The following is a 21,891-nucleotide window of genomic DNA, read 5'->3' as shown; positions in this document are numbered from 1 at the left end:
TTTGCTTGACCCCTTGAGGGACCTGTGAATCTATTCAAAGCCCTTCAATAAGTGCTGGCCCTCATGAAGAACCACCTTGTAGTTTGTTACCTAGACGATTAGCAAATAGTAGCTCCTCTGCGCAATGACGAAGAGCCTCTGTCCCTGCCCAGCTGTGCGTGCACCACGGCTCGTGGATCCTCCATCCTCATGATGGGTCTCTGCTGGCAGCACTTCTCTCACTGCGTTTCTTCCATGCAGTCCCATTTTGTTCTCTCTAGACCCTGTCATCACTGACAGAGATGCTTGCACAAGAGTAGAGAGAGCACAGCAATAATCAAGCAAAATAATCAATCAAATCTTCCTATTTTGAAGAGCAGATCTTGCACAGCAAGAGGGATTGGAGCTGAAGGTGTTCACAAGAAGTAAATATTTCTGTATCAGAGGAGAGGAAGAGAATTCCCGTTCTATTCATGAACGTCGCATTTAGGGTGACATCCTAATAGTTACGTGAGTCAAAAAAGGGGAGACAAAAATCTCATCCCATCTAAATAAGGGGTGTGTGGAACAGGTACATTGACCCTGAGGCTCCCTTAGTGAACACTGCATCCTCTCTCTAAACAGGGTGCAGCAGCTGGCTCAGCTTATTCTGGCCCAGGTAACTTCTATGATTTTTATTTATTTATTTATTTATTTATTTTAAAGACTGTACCTATTTCTGATCAGAGAGGCACAACCTTGGAAGTGCCATCCAAACTTTTGTGTCTGCACTGGTACATGATGCTTTGGAAATGGTCCCTAGTCACTGTTTTTCAGTGACTTCTTCTCTGTACTGTTGAATTCTATTTTTCTTTTGGGCATAGAATTGTGTGTGTGAAGAGGCACTCAAGAGAAAACCAACAGTAGAAGTATTGGTAAACAAAATTTACTAAAAAACAGAAAGTGTAAATGTGCTAAATGTAAATATAAAATGTAAAAGTTTGTTGGTAGATCAGATTCCCTGAGAACTGTTGTCCGTATGCATGTTTTGCATCATACCCTTTCCTGAAAGGTCCAGATACCTTCTGGTTGAAGGGAAACTGAGAGATAAAAAGAGCCCAAACACCAACTTAAATATTTTGGGAGCCAGATGGAAAGAAAGGGAGTCTGTATAGTGCAAGTGCCTCTTAAAATGATAAAATCTGAGCTTGAGTACACTGTGTACATTGAGTATGCTGTGTAAATGGAGAGGAAAGCGACTGTTCTCAAGAGGCAGGCAGGGAAGCGCAGTCCTGCTGAAGCCTGTGTTAACAGGAGAGCCTGGCTTTTCAGTTGTTCTTTTGAAGGCAACACTAAACACGCAAAGAAATAGTGCTGGGAATTTTCATTTGCAGCTCCTCAGTGCCTGCATGGCTCCCGTGTGTCCTTCAACACACGTATTTTTGAGCAACAGTATTCACAGGGAACAGGGATTTGTTCTTCACAAGTGAGAATAATCAGTGCAAGGCAGGGAAAATCTGTGATCTGTCTGTGTATTCTTTATGATAGAGAGGCTGGGCTTCATTCCAGGAAAACATTTGAGGATCACTGTTCCCCAAATCAGTGTTCTTCCAACAGTTGTAACAACTCCATCGTGGGCCCCTGTCTGCCCCTTCTTCTGCATCCTTTGGCCATGGAGAACGTTGGGATGGTCTTGAAAGTGCCCTGCTTCCATTCCTCCTTCAGCGTGGCCGGGAACACGCTCCAAGAGATGTTTTCCAGAATGTAGATGGAGTAGGTCCCTGCTGGCAAGGTGCTGCTAGATGACGAGTGAAGACTACAGTGGCCCTGGCTTTGGGGCCAGTAGGAATTCCCTAGGAGCATGAGGCGGTCGCACTACTTGCCTCTTGCAGGATATCACTGTTGCGATGACTTCGGAGACAGATCTAAGGGAGAAGGTTTTGCTAGGAGTTTCCTTCCCTCCAGTTCCGAATTTAGATTTCTGATCCTCGCCCCTCCTCTGCTCCTACAGAGGAGTTCAGGAAACAATCTGCTCATTCAGTGAGATCTCACTAGATTGCTGCTTGGTTTTGCCAGTCATTAGCCTAAGGTAACATCTGCTCTTCATAGTCACACTTGCTTTCCTTTCCTCCTCTTTATACTAGCAGTGTAAAAGAGCAGTGTAGTTCTGGTTACTTCTTGTGACTCAGTTGTTTACCATAAAAGCAGGGCACTCCTAATACCCAGGTTTCTTAGGGACTTGATTTCAGTTTTCATTGAGCTGTTAGGGCTGCGAACCTTGGCAAAAAACAACCACCAAAAAGTACTGCAGGAGAAAGGCCTCAAGATTTAGCTTAGTGTGGCTCTTCTGTAGCAGAGTGAAAATCAGAAACCATGATGGCTCAGGCCTTGCCAGAAAGTCTTTAAAGGAACAGAAAAAATCAGATGAGTGGGCTCAAAAAGGAGATGACATAGTTTCCTTTTTCTATTTATTTATTCAAAAAAAATAAAGGGGGCTGCAAGCCCTTTCTGTGATTGCAGGCTTATTACCATGACCTGCTGACACAGTTAAGTAACACGTTCGCCATATTGCAACTGCTGCTAATTTACAGCTCTTCTAAAAGTTGCATCTCATGTTAGATGAGGCTAAAGCAGCAGCAGATTTCCAAACCTAGGTGAAATACAAATTACTAGTGAGTGTAGCTACAATACTGTGGTGCTCATGCAAGCCCGAAGCTTTTGATGAGAGATTGTGATTTGTGTCATAACGTGCCTGCTGTGCTTAATCCTGGCGATCCTCGATCCCGTCGAGGGATGCATCGTGAGTTTGGTCCCAGAGTTCAGGCATTCCAAATCTGGAAAACACACTAAGTGCACAAAGGCACTAGAGCTCTTAGTGGCTTTTGAAAGGCCTAAATTCTGTTCTGTGCCAGAAAACGCTCATTCAGAGGCTTGTTCACTGAACTGCATTCAGCTCCTGGGCGTTTCCAAAAGGATAAAAGGTGCAATGGAGCCTTCTAGTAATGGAGCTTTGAAAGCAGCTATTTGTGGAACTGCAGAGTACTGTAGCCACAGTTAAAGCTGGGATCTTGCTGTACAGATAGACAGAGGAGGAAGAAAATAGGAATGCAGTTGCTCTTTGCTAGCAAGTGACACACACGTGACAGCCACCTGGTCATCACAGCAGCCTGCAGTCTTTTGGGATTCATTCCCCTGCCACCCTGTATTTTGTTTTCACCTAAGAGCGTATTTTGGAAGGTCACTATCCCCAAAAAAGGGATGAGGGTGGGAGGAGAATGATGTGAAATGTCCTCAGGGGTGGCCTCCAAACTGCTGCATGTTCTGATTGATCCTAAATTTGAAATCTCTTCAAATTTAGGTAAGAAGGTAAGAAGTAATACAGATGTAGGTATAATAGAGCTCTAGATTTACTCTGTGTGTGAATTTCCATTTTCTCTGTCTGAAGAGGCTTTTTTTCCTCTTACCCATCTAAATTAAATGTTGTTCCTTTTTGCTGCAGCTATTCATAGTCTAAAGTTGAGCCGCAACCATGTGGACTGGCACAGTGTGGATGAAGTGTATCTTTACAGTGATGCAACAACATCTAAAATTGCAAGAACTGTTACACAAAAGTTGGGGTTTTCCAAAGGTAATGTTTCTCAGAGTTTGTAAACCATATTGTAAATACCATTATTTTAACATTTTTTTGCTTTAACACCAGGAAGAGAAGCTTAACTTCTGATATGTGCTTAGCCCATTTTTGTCATCGCAGTGTCGCAGAAGGTTATATTAGGTGCTTTACATTGCTGTGAGGTGCTTACAACTAGACATGAATAACTATGATGTATTTTCATTACTTGTTTTATCATTATTTTGGATGCAATAGCTAGTATTACATAATAAGTGTATTAAAATACTAGGGTTGCAAAATCTAGCAGCTATAATATAAAAAATTATGGTTCCCTTTGCAAGCGTAACTTTATCCCTGTGTACTTGCATATTGTGCTGCATTCCTTAAATGCATGATCATACCTTCCCCTCTCTCCAGCTCCTGCTTTTACCTGTTCATATAAAAGCCCAGTGCACTAGGGGGAGGGAAACAGTTTTTAATAGAAAACCTTCTCATTTAATCTCAAAACTACCAGCTCTAAAGTCAGTGAAGCTAAGACAGTTGGAGAGAATGATATCTCATGGGGAAGGCAGACTGATGCCAAGCTAGAAATTTGGAACTTGTCCTCTCTGCTGGACGTCTGTATTAACAAGAAGTCATGCAAGTTCCTTCTGTTGTGTGAATAGACAAGATGCAGGTAATAGGTTTGGCTCTCATTTCCACGCCTCTGTAATTAATGCCCTCTTACCCCTTGCAGCTGATGGGCAGATAATTAATATTTGCCAAGAATTAATATAGCTCAATGCTACTGCACAAAATTCTGGGAGAAATGAAGTACTCTATCCTAAACAGGATTTGTACAGTGTGCAGTGATTAATGTGCAAGATCCGTTTTAAAAAATCTGGAGGGAGATACCTCAAATAGCAGCTCACTTGACAAGCTAAGCCTGTCGTTTATAAGAACTGCCATGTGATCATGTAGTTCCAGGCATCATCACAATGGGAGAAGTTGTAAAAGTGACCTTAATTCTGCAGTTTTGAAGTGTTCTTTTCCACATCTCATATACTGTTTGCATTTTTACTGTATTTTTCTACTCCTTTAAAACAACAAATGGGTTGATTTCGTTTTGATCATGGGGAAAGATGCTGTCTTGCTCTACGTGGCCATCTGAGGGGGTTGCTGGGTTTCTGCTTTCCCCATTGGCACAGCGAGCACTTGCACAAGGCTGTGACCTTCCTGTGGGTCTGTCACTAGAGGGGGATGGAGACACACTTTGCCAGTGGCTTTTATAAGCCAGCTGCAGCGAGGAGAGTTAGTAGCTGTATTTGCCTTGAGGAACTCATTTTTGGGTTAGCTGCTGAGCTGGAGAATGAATGGGGAAACCTGAGGCTGGATCTACATGAAAAAAACCTAAATGTTTCTTGTAAAAGTGAAAAACTGTAGAGCTTTTCAACCAGCTGTCTTAGCGGGCTCCGAGAGAGAATGCCAAGCTTAGCAATCTTGAGAAAACCATTTCAATAATCACTTCATGCTCTGGGAGAAAGGTAGAGAGGTAAGGATGTTTGGAGGCACACAGAAGGCTACCTAGCTGTGCTGTATAAGCAGATGGACAATTAATCAGCTGTTTTCTTAAAAGTGTGGTTTTGCTTTGTTTTCTTTTCCTCAAAACAACTGTGAAATTAGTTGTTCACAGCAGAAACGGCCTATCAATAAATTGGCCAATACAATTAATATCACCCATTTGCTCAAATCTTTCTGGGCTTTAAAACTGCGGATATTGAAAAATACATGCTGTTTATGTGTAATCTTATTTTCATAATACTTTAATACACTGATCTGAGACAAATCAGCATATACAGAGCATCACACCTCGTTGAATGTAACTGACCTAGAATAATGTTCTTCCTGCAGCGTCGAGTAGTGGGACAAGGCTACATAGAGGCTATGTAGAAGAAGCCACGTTAGAAGACAAGCCACCACAGACTAGTCACATTGTGTTTGTTGTGCATGGTATTGGGCAGAAAATGGACCAAGGAAGGATCATCAAGAATACAGCTATGTGAGTGCCTCATAATATTTGCAGTCGCAATTCTAGCCTGAATATCAGGCTGCTGTTATCAGTGACCACAGACCCTTCGGTTTTAGCTCTTTCTCTCCCCACCTTGAAATTGTTAGACTTCTTATTGTGGGTGCACTACTTTCTGTGTTGATTTGAGTGTATAGACCTAGAGAGGGCAGTTGCAAGCCAGAAGAGCAAAGATATATTCTGTTTTCATGGCCAGAACTTCTGACTTCTAGGGAAGGAGTCATTGAATTTATAGCACCTTTGGTTGGTGAATTTACTGAATGGGGATAGATCTGTATTTAGCCCAAATCCAGATGTATCTCCACTCTTCCTGCTGGATATCAGAAGAGTGGACAAGTGAAGTATGTCATCATGAGGGAGCGAAAATTAGCTAGGTGAATATTTGCAGTCTTAATGCAGAGTTACTTTATACAGTTACAATAGTTGCAAACTATTGCTGCAAGTCTATTCACTGATTTCCCTGCAGAGACGCCTGATAAAAAGTAAATCCTGTCCCTGAAAACATTTCTGTTGAGCATTAGAAGAAAATGTAAGTCTTGATGACAGCACTGGGGCTTGAGGCAGTGTTAAGGAATGCTTCATCAGCTGAAAGAAGAGGCTACAAATGTGTTAAATGCATGTGAATATTGTGCAGGTGGTTTAGCATGTGTGTCACACAGTTCCACTGCCTTTTCCCATTGCAGGCAAGGGAAATAGTAACATAACCAGGGATCCCTATGGAAGTGTTTGTAGAGCTGGCTTGCTGATTTCATGATAAGAGTTTTGTGGGCCTCCCTTCACATACAGAACCACGTGTAGGTGGGTGCTTAGGTTGGTGACAGTGGTGCCGTGGCCGTGGCGTGTCCCATCGTGTCAGCAGGCTCTCGTGTTCGTTGACTCGTCGTTCCCTTCTGGTGCTCCCCGGGATGATGGAGACCTCTTGATTTCCCTGCTGCATCATTTGTCTTCTCAAAGTAACAACTTGCTACTCGCTGCTCTCCTTGCTCTGGTAAATCACTGCTCTTCCACTTGTGTTGTTTAAGAGCAGGTGAGTAAAAGCAGAGAGAAAGATCTTACAGCCCGTGATGAAAAGCTGAAACTATTCACCGAAATACACCTAAAATTTAGATGTTTAGATTTTCATAGGGGACATATACATTACGTTGCATATGCAAATGTCCAACACTGTGAGTGACTGTTTCAACAGATACCAGAAGTGAAACTCCCACCTTGGGATCCTTAAGGTGCTCCATTTGCACTGAAAATGCCTGCAGGGGTTTAGTGTGTGGCTTCATCTCAGCCCAGGATGCACATGTCCATTCCATCAGAAGTCCCACTTTACCTGGCAATCCAATATATGAAATTCCTTTTAGGGAAAAGGAAAACAGAAAGGACTTCCAGTGCTTCAGTTAATCTCATTCTAGTCTCGGATGCCTTCAGGAAATACCAGAGTGGTACTGCGCATTAGCAGAAATGCTAATTATTGGCGTAAATTCTGTAAAGTATTCTGTACAAAATCTGCAAATTAAAGTATCATCTTAGATTGAAAAATTAGCAGTGAGGAGGATCCCATCTGGCCTAGGAAGAGCCCATCTGCTCCCACCTTGCGGAATCTCGAGGTTTGGGAAGCGGTGCCCGCGCGCAGGCGCAGGGGCAGTTTTCGCAGGCTGTGCTCACAGCGCTGGGCAGCGCTTTCTGTTCACACTCCCATCCGTGTTTGTGTGTGCTGCACGTGATGGAGGGGACAGGCAGCTTACATTCTTTCGCATTAGAGACACAGGATGTCAGATTTTGCCATGTGAAAAAGCACAAGATGGATAAGTAAGAATGTCTGGACACTTCGTGCTTCAAAGTAGAAGCTGGGAGCACACCATAGTGTTTCATTTTAAATGCACCTGCGTTACTAGGAAACCTGTGGTTCTGCTGTACTAAGTCTGTAAGTTAAGCCACAGGTCTGCTCGTCTGTGCCACCACTCCTCCTTTCCTCCATCCCCGATATCTGGGTGCCATCAACCATTTTATAAGCCACTGTGAGCCCTCAGAGCCCGTAACTGTCTTGGGCTGCATGTAGCTTTGAAGAACTTACCATTTTTGATATGTATGTGCCAACGTGGGAGCCCTAGGTTAGAGTGTTCCTAGGAAATAATGTTGCTTTTGGGTTAGGCCCCATGCGCCCTGGTTCTTCTAGAGAGCGTGAGCTGCCCTCTCTGTGGAATTTGGGATGCACATGGAGAGGGAACACAAGGAAGGCGGCTGCAGGAGGGCATGTGTAGTCTAGCTGCACAACACCCCATGGACTCTTCTGGTGTCCCTCCTTCTAGGCCTGTAGAAGATGTTCAAGGTCTTAATTCAACCTCATATCGTACAGCTTATTATACATTGGGTTGTTGATTCATTTGTGGGAGGGGAAGGTCCATGTGGTGTCCTTGATAACAAAACGGGGGGTATAATTTTTACAGCCTGCTGTAAAGCTTATCCTCACAGTGTGGTGGGCAGAGAGGAGAGACAAACTTCTCAACACCTTGCGTGTTTTCTTTTTGGGATGGTGCTTGGAGAGACTGTGGGATTTGTGGAAGGAAATGCTTGCTGGAATGCCTTCTCTTCCTCCCTTCTCCAAAACACCCTCTTGCACATGTTGCCTTTGCCATGTGCATGTACTGCCCCTTCTCTTTGCGTCCCCTCTACCCTCACATAAAGCTTTTGCATGTATTCCAACCCATGTGTGATCTGTACTTCAGTTCATACCACAAAATGGTAGCTGCACTTGGAATGCTCAAGGTTGGAAGGGACCTCTAGAGGTCATCTAGTCCAACCCCCTGCACACGCAGGGTCACCTAGAGCACGTGGCACAGGACTGCGTCCAAGCGGGTTTGGAAGATCTGCAGAGAAGGAGACTCCACAACCTCTCTGGGCAACCTGTTCCCACTTGAACAAGTGGGCTTTGAAGCAAGAAAAAAGTGCAGAAATGCAACTTATAACCCAGACCTGGAGCACCGTGCCTGCTGCTGGGGCCAGGTGAGACCCCAGCAGAGCACATGCGATGGGCTCTGCCCGCACATCACTGCCTCTAGAAGGAATTACTCTAACTCACATGATGCATCTGCATCATTAGCCAGATACTGTTGGGCACAGAAGGGGAAAACAGAACTCTCCATCCGTGGTAATTTAAAATTTCATGCATTAATTTCGTTAAGTAATGGAGTTTGATCCAATCATTAATGTGGTGAGATACTTTGGTTGCAGGGTGTCGTGTAAGTAGGTAAACAGAAAAGATGCATTTATTGCTGTTTGAATGAGCAGGTCTTTGGAAGACGTGACATGATTTTGTTTCTCCACGGTATATTTAAACACATTTATTATCTAAATGTAGCATGGCAGCTGGTACAACAGGCTGCTCCTGTCAACGCTGATATTAACTGCAGAACTAATCTACCAAGAGACAGCACCTCTCCAGGCTAGGACAACCATTCATCTGACCCGATGGGAACAGCGTGGAGAACCGTGAGCTATTCCGGTAGCACGAGGGCTGATTGTTCGTGGAATCGTGGGCTGTATCTGTGTGACATGAGCTGAGACGTTAGGGCATTGCCCAGTTTCTGATAGGGTCCAGTGCTGACTTTAAAAACCATTTTTGCATATCCTTGGGATCTTTCCCTGCACATTTTTGTACTGTTGGGGGGAATATTTTTTCGCTGAGGTCTGATCTCTTCTTCTGCTGAAGTTGTGCTTCTGCTGGAACCACATGTGCTGGAATCGTGGTTCAGAGGTATACAAAACACAGTTTAGGGATGTTACTATCCATGTTGCCAACTTTCTTCCAAAATGCCCTGTTTTTTACCTTAGGCTGATCTTGACAATAGTATTAGCCTCCGTTTTAGAAAACTGAATTGCATATTCTCTCTATTTCTGTGCATTTTCCTAACAGCCCTAATGCTGTCACACTTCGTGGCTGTCCTTCCAGAGCTGGGATCTGTCAGCCTCTGCCTGCGTCGTCAGTTTTGCTTTGGGAATTGTATTTGCCTGGTGCTGCCACCAGAAACCGCTGCCTGCACAAGCACGTTGTCTCCATGTCCATAATCATCCATTTCCTTTTCACTGCAAGCCCCGTTGGAAAGCATTTTAACTGTGGATTGACATTACAATAATGATTTTGGAAGAGCTGTTTTGGTGCATCTCCACCTGTATGCTACTCCTGGTGGCATTCAGAGCATTCTGAGGCTTCTCAGAGTATTAAATATGTGGTCCTGGGGTCTTAAATCAAGATTCCTATTGGTTTTCTTTCTCCCTTTATTCTCTCTCTAATTTTCAGCTCTTCAGATATTTGATAGCTTTGTTTATTTTCCATTCACATGCTTATGTTGTGTTAAGTTCATATTAAATGCTCTTTTTTCATTCTTCAGTGCTGGTAATAACATCATGATCTTCCGACATGAGATACCCAAATGGAAAAAAATCGTTTTAACACTTTCAACTTGAACTCGCCTTGAAGATAAAAGTGGAATTTATCTTCTGATAGGCAAAAGTGACAGTTTATTAGAGTAAAGCCTCTCGACAAATATATTTTAGTTAATTCCACTTATCACAATATGCACAGCACGGGTATGTGTTTTTCCTCACAGAGCATTAAACAGTCTTGTGAGAGCTGGGTATATTTGTTAGATACCCAGCACATGATCACAGCTTGGACCAAGGAGATAAGAGGCTGTTTAGGACTTGGGTCCATCTGCGTTGTTCTCCCCCCCTCTCCCCAGCCCTTGGAGGTCCTTCCTCAGCTTTGCTGCCAAATCCAGCCTCTCGCTGAAAGACAACGTGGCTGCTGTTGGAAAGCAGCGCTGGGAAGGGGCAGCTGAAGCCCCTCCATTTCCCAGTACAATTTTTTTCCACATATTCTGACCCGCCTTTGCCCTTGGAGGTAGCGGTGCGTGGATGGGGGAGAGTGACTGTGCCAGAGTTGCGGCCCTGATTTTGTTTTTCTTTTGGAGACAGTAACTCAGTGTGAGAACAGTCTCATTCCTGGAGGCACCGTGCAAAATAACCCTTCCTCTGAGCCTCAGGAATAAAGCTGAGGTAGAAAAAATATCTGAATGTAAATAAATGCAGTAAGTGAGTATCAGCCATCGCTCACCAATGGGTTTTGGTAGTTATGTTGAGTGCATGGATGAAGGGACGAGGCCCCAGGCCCACGCTGGCTCGGACTCGACCTGCTCCCTGTGTCCCCAGGTGCCACTCGACTTCCCTGCGAGTCCATCTCCACTCCACGCATCCCAGGGCCTGGAGCAACCGGGTCTCCACAACCTTGTCCCTGGGATCCACAGGACAAGAGGGATGTGGAGCTGCTGGAGAGAGTCCAGCGCAGGACTACAAGGATGATCAGGGGCCTGGAACATCTGCCCTATGAGGAGAGGCTGAGGGAGCTGGGCCTGTTCAGCCTGGAGAAGAGAAGGCTGAGAGGGGACCTGAGCAGTGTCTAGAAGTACCTCAAGGGAGGCAGTGAGGAGGATGGGCCGGCCTCTTTTCACTGGTGGCCACTGACAGAACTAGAGGAAACGGCCAGAAACTGAAACACCAAAAGTTCCACAGGAACTTAAGGAAAAATTTTTTAACAGTGAGGGTGCCAGAGCCCTGGAACAGGCTGCCCAGAGAGGTTGTGGAGTCTCCTTCTCTGCAGATCTTCCAAACCCGCTTGGACGCAGTCCTGTGCCACGTGCTCTAGGTGACCCTGCGTGTGCAGGGGGTTGGACTAGATGATCTCTAGAGGTCCCTTCCAACCTTGAGCATTCTGTGATTCTGCAGCCAAATAACAAAGAGGCCGAAGCCCATTTGCTCATGGGGGGGTTTGCAGAGGATGATTCCTGTGTCCTGCAATTGCTCTTTGAAATCTGCCAGCACTAAGGCTCCATGCTGAATTGCTGACATGCAGCTGAGCTTCTCCAAGCAGCCCTGAGTTTTCTCAATAACTTGTGCTTTATTTTCTCAAAGAGGAAGCAAGTGCTGCACTCTGGGCGAGAGACCCAGAAAGGTGACACTGCTCCGGGAGCACCGTGTGTAACCAAAATACAGGAGGCCTCGGTCCAGGCAGCTTTGCAGGCAGTGAGTAGTAACAGCTTCAGTTTGCCTGGTAGAACTGCTGACCCTTTTGGCACACAGGGTCTTGGGAAAGTCCCCAAAATGTGGCAGCAGCCAAGAGTGTGGGTCAGCAGCAGCACAAATTAAGTGATGCATTAACTAGATTTTCTGAATTTCTTGTTCAATCCAGGAGAAATGCAACGGTTTGAGAGCTGGCAAAACCCTCACTCGCACCTTGGCCTAATAAATATAGCATAAGTGTATATACATAAGTGTATATACATAAGTGTATATAGCATATGTATATATAGGTAGGGGAGCAGAAGACACACATGCCCTCCAGCTCTGCAGACGTGTGAGCTCCCAGGAGCTGGGACTAGATCAGTTCAGGTCTTTGTCTCCTCATGAAGGTGCTGGTATCTCTAAACCCTCGCTTGGATTCTCAGGGAGCTTCAGTCCAGTCTCCTCTTCCCCTTGGACTATTATTTCTGATCATCTCATGGCCTGGGTTTCTGTGCTCATTTAAGTGCTCATTAAGTAAGCTTCTTTTTAGTGAAGATTTTGCAAAAAGGGCAGCTTTATCAGACTTTCCCACCTCTTAACTGCAGTTAGTTCTCATTTTTTGTAACAGAACACAAATTTTATGGATAGCTAAGAAAGGTTGCATCTGTTTGTGCTGTTTGCCAGGTGTTCCCAAATAGCCAAGATGTTGGGATCTAATCATTTAAGGGCTATTTCCACTTGTAAAAATGAGTTCATTGATTCAGAGCACAATTTTCCTCATCATGAGGAGACAAAAAGGAAACTGCTGAAGAACATCTTGTCCCTGTGCCTTGTTAGTAGGGCCATTCATCCCATTGCCCTCACTCCTAAATCAAGAGTTCAGGCTGGAAAGTTGGCTGATGTAATGATGTTTCTTTTCTTCTTCTTCTTTTTTAATTGAAGACCATTCACTTATGTTCTCTTGGCTGTGGATTAGCTCAGACTGAAGGGAGTCTGCAGAGATGACTGTGAATAAAGCAAAGCAGAATGTCTTCAAGCCTTCAGACAGTTTTCCTTGTTACGGGCTGTCAAGGTGATTTGATAAACTGCCTGAATTAACTGAAGCTGGTTTGCTTGGAGCTGCTCAGTTTTTTGATATAGTATTTGGGAATGCTACGCAACGGTAAACTTAGCTGTGTCAGATTAAAAAAAATGACAGTGATAATTGTAAATGTATCTCTGGAATATGCCTGCTCAAGAAAATATGGATACCTGAGAAAAATAAGGTATTACGAATTCATTGCTACAGTCAGAGAAAGGCAGCAAAACACATGTATTTATAGATACTCAAAGTATCTATTTTTAGATCATTAATTCTTGCACATGAGTAGAAAAACTTCAGAATGCTTTAAGGTATGCATGACAGCTGTCTGAATTATTTTTTATTAAAAAAAACATAAATTTGAATTGTTACCACATGCTTTGATGTATAGATCTATTTAATTGCTGCTCTGGGATCAAGATTTCAACATCTGTTTGTATTTGGAAGGAGAAGAATTCTTTGTCTGTTTAGATGGGGATTTATTGCTTCAATTGGTATCAATTCAGACAGAGACCAGAGGGATTTTGCCATCCAAAGAATTGGCTCAAAATATTATACTGGGGAAAAGAAAAAAGAAAAGGAAGGCAGCAAAAGCAGCCTCACCAGCAGAACAGATGTGTGGCTGCAGCAGGTACACGTCCTCCCCTGGGAACACAGCTATACTGCTGGGAATTCCAACATTATTTTGGTCAAAATTTGAATTATGTCTCCTCAGATGTTCAGTCTCCATCTCTTCCAGATCTATTGTGAAGGAAGTGTTAAGATTCCCTTTCCAAGCCCGTACTAGTCACTCCTCAAGCCACAGACTTGGGGACAGTTGGATTTGCCCTTGGTAAGTCTGCTGAAAATGCTGTTTGGAGCAAGGCAAGACCATTCCTGTGGTTTTTAGCCTCCAAACCCTTAGGAGAGGTTTGTTTCTTCATTACATTTCAGGTATATCATGGCCGCTATATATATATACACATATATATGTATATATTCTTGTTTCCTGAATGAAACCAAGATGTAAGTTTATCATATGAGATGCAAAAGGTATTTAAAGGGCTTATGTTAGCCCTAGGCAATAAACGGTTCCTCAGCTCTGACTTAAGCAGATCCTCTTGCTGATTTTTCTCATCATGGGAAAGACGTTCTGCTGTGTTTCTTAAACATTTGCTGTCGTGTTAGCCCGGAGATTAGGAATGCAATCAAAACCGGCTTTAAAAACAAAGATGTTTAACATCCTAGTTGCATTTCTTGACTCCTTGGTCAAGCCATCAGTAACTGTTTTAAAACAAAATGCACAAAAGGATACTCTCCCCTCTTCCTTTCTTTTTCTCCTACAAAAAAAAAAATGTAGGTGTCCTTTGTGGAAAAGCATGTTCTCACTGCCTGTTTCACGGATTAAAAATGATATAGCTGCTCTTTAATATCATAATGTACTTTTCCTGGGGAAGGCAGAGTTACAAAAAGAGGAATGAATTATCCTTGAATAAAGGATTGAAGGAAGTATTGACCTTCCTGCTCCTTCCTCAGAGCAGTATTTTTCATTCTCGCTGTGAAATTGATGGTGCTGTATTAAAAAAATAACAAGAATTTTGCCCCAGACACCGTGAAATCTCCCTCTCAGCCTCCATGAACTGCTGGTAACAGCTGAATTTCAGCTCCACATTCATTCCCCTGGATATATCTGATTTCAGCTTTTATGCACAACATAAAGCCTCTCTAGATCTGTCTCCAAACAGGACAATAGCTACGTTGGGAAATTAAGAACATAATTTAGTCGGTGCTTCTTTGATTTTTATCTGTTTTGTCCCCTCCTATGGCAACCTCGGTTGAAGGGAGCTTGGGCAGATGCTGACTTGGTATCGTGGCCGCTCGCAGCGAGCGGTTGGTTTGTTGTAAAGAATCAGACGTGGACTGAAATCAAGCAGGACTTGGCCAGGGTTGTGTGTCCTGGAGCTCCGCGTCCCGCTGGACGTCGGGTCATGGTCCTGCTGCTCAAACGGAGCAGCTGCTCCAACGCTGTCTTGGTTGTGGGTAGGGATTTAGGGTAACCTCTTTCATTTGCAATGAAGGAGCACCCGTGCATTCAATAAAAGTGTCTCAGTGCCTCAGCTTAGGCTTCGTATTTACCAAACCACGTCTGACTTGGTGGATGTGCAGATGGGAGCTTATCATCTTTGTGCCTGTGGTTGTAGGAATCGTTACAAAGACTTCGCTTTGAAAACAGAAATAAACACGTGGGGCTTTGCCTCAAAGTGAGCTCTGATGCTTGTAATTGGGAACTGTCTCCCTGAAATCCAGTATTGCTGCTCTTGAGTCACATTTAGTTTGTCTGATCATCTTAGTAAATGCTACCCCATTGGGACCCAGTGTTAGTGTCACTGAAGGAAAGGAAAACCCAGTGCCATCTCAGTTTAGCTGCTATATGTGTTTGGCAGGATGTGAGGGTATTTTACCATTAAGGGACTCCAGATTTCAAGGCAGAGTGTTAAAACTCTCAAACTTCAGATCCCATCATAACTCTGACTCACCCGAGTTAGTCATTTTTCAGTTGAGCTTAGGTCGTTTGTATTAGGCACATAATATAATACATTTAAAGTTTTGGAACCCTCCATCTCTTGAGCATACACAATTTTCTATTATACGAGGAGTACTTTGTAACAGAAGTTCGAGGATGCATACTTAGAAGTAATGAAGTATATAATTGCATACTTAATAAACCAGTATCGCCATACTTGAAAGTAGTAATGTGTGAAATGTGTTGTTCCTGGATTCCTCGCTTTTCTTTGGTAAAGCACGAATAGTATACTTAACAGGAACATGTTCCTTTCCATTTTTTTTTTAGGATGCGAGATACTGCAAGAAAAATAGAAGAAAAGTATTTTTCCAATCTTGCAACTCACGTTGAGTTTCTTCCCGTCGAATGGAGATCAAAACTTACCCTAGATGGAGGTATGTTATTTGGTCCCTCCCTGTTCAATTAGCCACTGTCTGCAAAACTTCCCCCTGAAGTTTGATGCCATTTTGTGGCTGTCGTTTGGATTTTACCCTTCTCCTGCCTGCAACTCAAGTCTCTTTTTTTTTTAGACACCGTTGACTCCATTACTCCAGACAAAGTACGAGGTTTAAGGGATATGCTGAACAGCAGCGCGATGGATATTATGTATTATACAAGTCCTCTTTACAGAGATGAGGTAAGTGTGCTGTTTATGTAATCTTTACTAGAGCAGGATGGAGAGAGGCTGGGACGAGCAAGGATCTGGGATTGGAATCGAAAGGGTTTTTTTTGTTTTCTTTTGGTTTGCTTTGCCACCTATGTCTAGGTGGACATAGCAAAGCAGATATCAGAGCAGAACATCTCAATACCCCTGGCCTCGCTGCCTCCTCTGCACTGGCTCTTTGGAGAGCCAGGCTGGTCGTGGTGAGCGTTGCTGCTGCAAGGATAGCAGGGATGGAAGCTGCTCCTGGGGACAGACAACCTGAGCTGCGGGAGCAATTCTCACTGGGCTGCAAATGCCAATCCCAGCTCTCCTGGGATCTCCATGCCCCTGAAATTCCTCAGTTTTTCTTTCTGAGGCAGGAATGATTCCCAGTTCAATCCTGGTCCTGCCTCTGTGGGAGAGACAAAATTCAGGGTGATTCTGCTTCTGGGATCTTGGAGCCTTCTGTGATGAGGAAGATGGGCAGAAGCAAAGGGATTCAAGTGAAAGGGCCAGATGATTCTCTAAATGCAACATGTGGAGTCAGGTTTGTTTATCTACTAGCAGCAAATACGTTTGTATCTTGCATACATTAAAATAATTTGTTCAGCTTGTTTCAATTTTATCTTTTTCTAAGAATTAGAATAGATGGTGCTAGCATGCTAGGGACAAGGAGCTTCATTTTCAAGCAATGCTTACGTATTTGTAACCTGGTTTTGGTAGGGTACCATGTTGGACTTTGAAACAGCCATCAAGGATTTTACACGTGTAAAATGACTGGAAAACCTAGAGCAGGACAATCCTGGCGTATCCTAACTGTTCAGGGACTCCAAGTTTAGTGTGTGTTTTAGAGGGATTATGAAAATAAAGAGCCTAAATTTGCACTTGAAGTAATCAAATAGTTCTAAAAGGGAGAGGAAGAGAGAGGCAGTAAAACATGTAATCAGTGTGATTAACTTATAGCAGAAATGGGTCTCCAAAGGGGTCTCTATAAGTGGCTCAGGAAGGGAGATGTTCATACATCTGCCAGTCCTGAGCAATGGGAATTCTCAGGACTGAGATCCGCCTCTTGTGGAATCCATGGATAATTGTTATTCCGTTTCTGCTGCATTGGAAAGCAGATGGGATAACAGCGTGAGCAGACTTACCCGGGCCATCCGCAGTGCATGCGTGTCCCCTTGCTCTGCAGGAACGTCACTACAGCCCTCAGACCTGTCTGCTGGGGAGCTGCTCATAGCTGGGCAAGTTCCCATCTCCTTCACATCTGTCAGTCTGAGCATTTCTGTGTAGCCTAGTGTTATTAATCAAAAATATTCCCTATTAATCAAAGGGGAAAAGCCTTAGATGAATGGTAAGTACCCTGGAAAAGCTGTACAGCACGTCACCCCCAGGTATCCCCTTTGTAGCCCATTCCATGCAAACCCTTTCAGGGATGCTTTAAGGTTAGTCTGTATAGGGATTCTAGGCTTTTCCATATTGACTGTGTTATGGATGGAGCAGTGGCAATCCTAGGGGGCTTTTGTGTTCAGTGTGCATGGTTGGGAAAATGGAAATTTCAAAGCTTACCTGAAGATTTGATGCTGGCTTTCATTAAAATTAGGTATGTCAAAATAACACAATTTTAAAACCTGATCTACCTACTAATACTACTTTTCTTGATGGCAGCAACGATAGTGAAATCAGTATGAGCCCTGCAAGCTTCCAGTGCCAGAAATAGGTGTGCTGAGAGCTCTAACCCTCCTGATGCTCAGTGATGCCATGTTCACTATTTGCCCCCTGGCTTCTCAGTTCTGCATCAGGCTTCTCTGTCACTGTGGGACTCAGACCAGCACAAACTTCGGTGGGAAGCAGAGAAAACTTCACTGGCAGCAATAAAATGGATTTTTAAAGTGCATTAGAGGCTTGGCATGACGGCAGTAGTCTTATGGGAAATGGGTTAGCGAGTAAAGTTCAGGTCTGCTGGCCAACAACGAATGAAAAATTTAATTCACTGCTCAGCTGAATTGTAGTTTTGCAGGTGCATAACTATCCCACAGGCATGATAAAGGACAAAACAAGAGTGCTGAGGCTGAGCTTAGATGGGGTTGTAAAAGACCAAGTTATTTTCTTCACTGAATTGAGTGAGTTTTATTGAAAGGTTTGCAGCTGTGCTTACCTGTTGGTCACTACTTCGCCTTATTCAAACTGCTATGATAGATCTTATAACTTTCTGAAAATAAGGAGGTACAATTTGAATCACCAGTATTTTTCCCCAGAAGAGTCCAGATATTAAAGTGCTACTGCAATTGAAATGTTAAAACCTTTAAGAACAGATTTCTTAAGAATAGATAGTCCTTTTCACTGTCAGTCAGAATGCTTTGGGTACAGGTTTTCTTGCTGTTCCTTCAATTACAGAGATTATTCTACAAGGGCGTTTCGGGGATGTGGCTTCTGGCTTGATTTCTGCATGTTTTAGTTAGAGATCTGGAGGGCTCTAAATCATGACCTAGTCTTGGTATATTTTCACATCCTATTTTGCCTTTCTTTTAGCTATAGAAGAGTCTTTTTTTTGTTATTCCTATTTATCCCCTTTTATTCGATATAACTAGCTTTGCACAGATAACACACAGCAATATCAAGAGGAGCTTTCTCCTGGATAAGCGTTCAGCATGGAGCTGTGCTGTGGCTCTTTGTTCATCGTGCTCCTCCTAGCTCGGAAATGATCCTTGTCTCCCAGTATCCATCGGTCACTTGTTGCTGGACATTGGTATTCCAGTATTCCCGCGTGCCGCTGGGATGCGCCAGCCCGGCTCTTTGTTTGGATTGTTGGCATCCTAATGCTCTTCATCTAGAAATGCTCTTCATCCTAACGCTCTTCAGCCAGAAATCCCACGTAGCTCCAAAGGAGCTAATTAAACTTTGCTGTGAAGTAAATTAAGCAACAAGGAGCAGTTCCCCCTAGGGAAGGATAAAGCCACTGCTCACCTGACGACACTTAGCAATATTTTATATGAATCCTTATTCTTCTTATTATAAGGGTTTTTTTCACAGGTAGAAGTGACATAACTGCTGCTTTAGAGCTCTTCACCCCTCCTTCCACAACGCTGTGGGATCTGCAGGGGGGCAGCGCTCTCTCCTTTCTGCATTCAGAGCCTCATCGTGTGGTCCCGCTGAGCCGACAACCAGCTGGGGCTGCCGCACAACCCCGTGATGATATCCCAGATTTTCTCCTTTAGGGGGGTAGGAGAATCCCCAAAAGGTGCCTCTGCCTTTTGACGTGCCCTGTGATAAGCGACAGGTATTAATAATTCAGTGCAATGCCACGGACGTGTCAGGCTGTCCCCAGGGTTTGCTCTGCACGAGTCTCGAAGCCAACGGAGGGGGATTCAACTGGGCAATTTCTGCATTGCTGCAAGTGAACTGTGCAGTGCAGACCCCCCTATGCACAGCGGTCTTCATGATTAAACCCAAGACTCCCTTTTCACACGTGTTATTGCACAGAAAACAGGGATAAGCAGTAAGTCGATACTTTGAGGCACACATGCTGTGTGAGTAGCCATTTCATACTTTAATTCCTTTCTTGCTTGTGCCATTTAGGGGAATATAACCTTGGATGTCACTGTCCTCAGTGGGTGACTTTGTTTTCACAGCCATGTTGGTGTAGCTTAATATTTCTTTAAAAATTAATGGCTGTCTTGGAGAATAAAAAGGCTAATTGATGCATAATAAATTTAGTATTGCCACCTCCGTTATATTGTTAAGTGTGTATTTTACTGATCTGCATTGTACTTGCAGAATTACAGTCAGCCTGGAAATAAATTAGTGATATATGTGTTTGCAGAAAGTGCCTTTGGTGCAGAAGTAATATTTGCAGCCATCATGCAAGAGATACAAAGATCAAGTTCAAATATTGTCCTAGCCTCAGTAAATTAGTAGGAGATGTTCATGGATTACTTGTGCCATAGCTGGAATGCAAGGGGATGCCGTGGGTTATTTAATACTGTTCTCCCAGCTGAGGACAGGAGACAAAAATCCCAGGATTGGAGGCTGACACTGGCGCTGCTGCCATGGGTGAGCTTTGCTGTCCACCTTGGAATGGCTTGGTGGTTATACACGCATTAAAAAGGGAGGTAAATGGTTGTACCCTGGAAATTGGGAACAAGTATTATATTTTGCAGGAGCTTTCAGCTGGCTTTGATATCAGATTTTGCATTTGAAATGGCCTGCTGTCCTTTTAGCAACACAGTGTTCTGTGTGTGTTTAAAAACTAGAGGATGTGAAGCAGGAAGGTTTGACCCGAGGCTACTTCAATGAGGTGTTTGCTTAGTCTGTGGAATTCCGAGAACTGCTTGACAGAGCTTTCATGGTGTGCTTAATTCATTTCCTTGTCCTTGAATGTATAGAGCGACTTGGAAAAGGAGTGGAATTGGAGTGTATGTAAGTACCTCAAGGGAGGGAGTGCAGAGGACGGTGCTGGTCTCTTTTCAGTGGTGGCCACTGATAGGACTAGAGGAAATGGCCACAAACTGAAACACCAAAAGTTCCACAGGAACTTAAGGAAAAATTTCTTCCCAGTGAGGGTGCCAGAGCCCTGGAACAGGCTGCCCAGAGAGGTTGTGGAGTCTCCTTCTCTGGAGATCTTCCAAACCCGCTTGGACGCAGTCCTGTGCCACGTGCTCTAGGTGACCCTGCGTGTGCAGGGGGTTGGACTAGATGATCTCGAGAGGTCCTTTCCAACCTTGAGCATTCTATGATTCTATGACCTCCTCATGGAAGCAGAGGCCCAGGTGCTTTCCCTGTAGCATCATTCAGACAAACAGCCCTCCTGTCTGCTCGCAGGGCTGCTGCTCCTCCTGGCCCTCGTCTGTGGTTGTGACCGTCTTCTGGTCCCCGTTATGCTGCTGTCTGGGCCTGCTGTGTGCTGGAGGGTCACCCGGCCCACCCCAGGCTTTGTGGTGTGTATTGGCACGTTCTTGTTGTCGTGAAGCCAACACTCCTCTGCTTTCATCATCCTTTACAAATCTATCCTTGAACCGCATCTCTATTTTCTAAGGAGTTTCTTCCACCTCCATTTGCCCCTTTGCACCAGTTTCTTATTGCCTCCTTGCCAAATTTCAGACAAGTTTGCGTTTTCTCCTGGAGTTCCCTTGACATTTGGAGGGAGCTGCTTGCAAAAGTCCCTGTTCTTCAGAGCTCCTTAAAATTCCTTTCCCACGAAGCCCACAGGACTTGGATGCTGTTTGAGCCGGAGGGGTTGCGAAGGTCAAGTTTCCTGCACTCCCTTTTTCCATGAAGCTCCGTGTGATTTTTCCTCTTAGTCTGCAAGCTGCTCATGTCGGTAAGAGCGTCCGGAGGGGGAAGGTGCCGTGGAGGGCAGAGAGAGGAGGCTCCTCTGAAGGTGACAGCACAAGGTGGGCAGGGTTGAGAGCAGTCTCAGGAGAGGACATTTGCTGGAGCCCAAGAGCTTTGGTTGGCTTTGGCAGATCAAAGAGGCTGGGACTGGGGTGCTACATCCGATGTTCAGCTACAGAGGGATCACTGAGGACTTTGGCAAGAGCAGTGTAAACTGTTACTTCCGATGCTCCAAGAGCCATCGTGGGGTTGGACTCAGTACTTTACTGGGGGGGGAAAAAGTCATTACTGGATATCGAGGGAGAAAAAAAAGGTAATTTTCTACCCTGGTACTTTTGGAGTGCACTGGAGTTCTGGGCCTTTTGGAGCTCCAGATTGGAGCAGGGCCAGTGACCCATTCCCATTACGTGATCAACAGTCAGGTGTTCACCTCCCCTTGGAATGGCGTGACCGTCATTCTGGCTGTCCACGTGTGCCAGAAGGACCGTTCCCTCCTTGGCCCCAACGAGCCTTGTGAAGGCCACGGGGCATTTAACCTTCGAGCAGCTCGGTCCTCTGAGCTTAAGTTTCTGGCGTGGAGGATTTGCAGATAAAATGTAACCTGAAAAAGGGA

General features: G+C 44.4%; 1 protein-coding gene across 2 annotated transcripts in view; it reads left to right on the top strand.

Annotated features, from left to right (window-relative positions):
* DDHD1 (DDHD domain containing 1) overlaps positions 1-21,891 on the top strand; it is a 60,433-nt gene that overhangs the window by 22,711 nt on the left and 15,831 nt on the right. For both annotated transcript variants that reach the window (XM_088538945.1, XM_088538940.1), the window contains 4 exons: positions 3,458-3,586; positions 5,459-5,606; positions 15,593-15,699; positions 15,835-15,941. In XM_088538945.1, the coding sequence (XP_088395071.1) occupies positions 3,458-3,586; positions 5,459-5,606; positions 15,593-15,699; positions 15,835-15,941 (491 nt within the window). The remainder of the gene's footprint in view (positions 1-3,457; positions 3,587-5,458; positions 5,607-15,592; positions 15,700-15,834; positions 15,942-21,891) is intronic.

Source organism: Tinamus guttatus, unplaced genomic scaffold (genome assembly GCF_059628265.1).
Source record: "Tinamus guttatus ecotype Peru unplaced genomic scaffold, ASM5962826v1 Tinamus_guttatus_pri_ptg000048l, whole genome shotgun sequence".
NCBI lineage: Eukaryota > Metazoa > Chordata > Aves > Tinamiformes > Tinamidae > Tinamus > Tinamus guttatus.
Note: the sequence above shows the minus strand (reverse complement) of the source record. Positions and strands in the feature narration are given on the sequence as shown.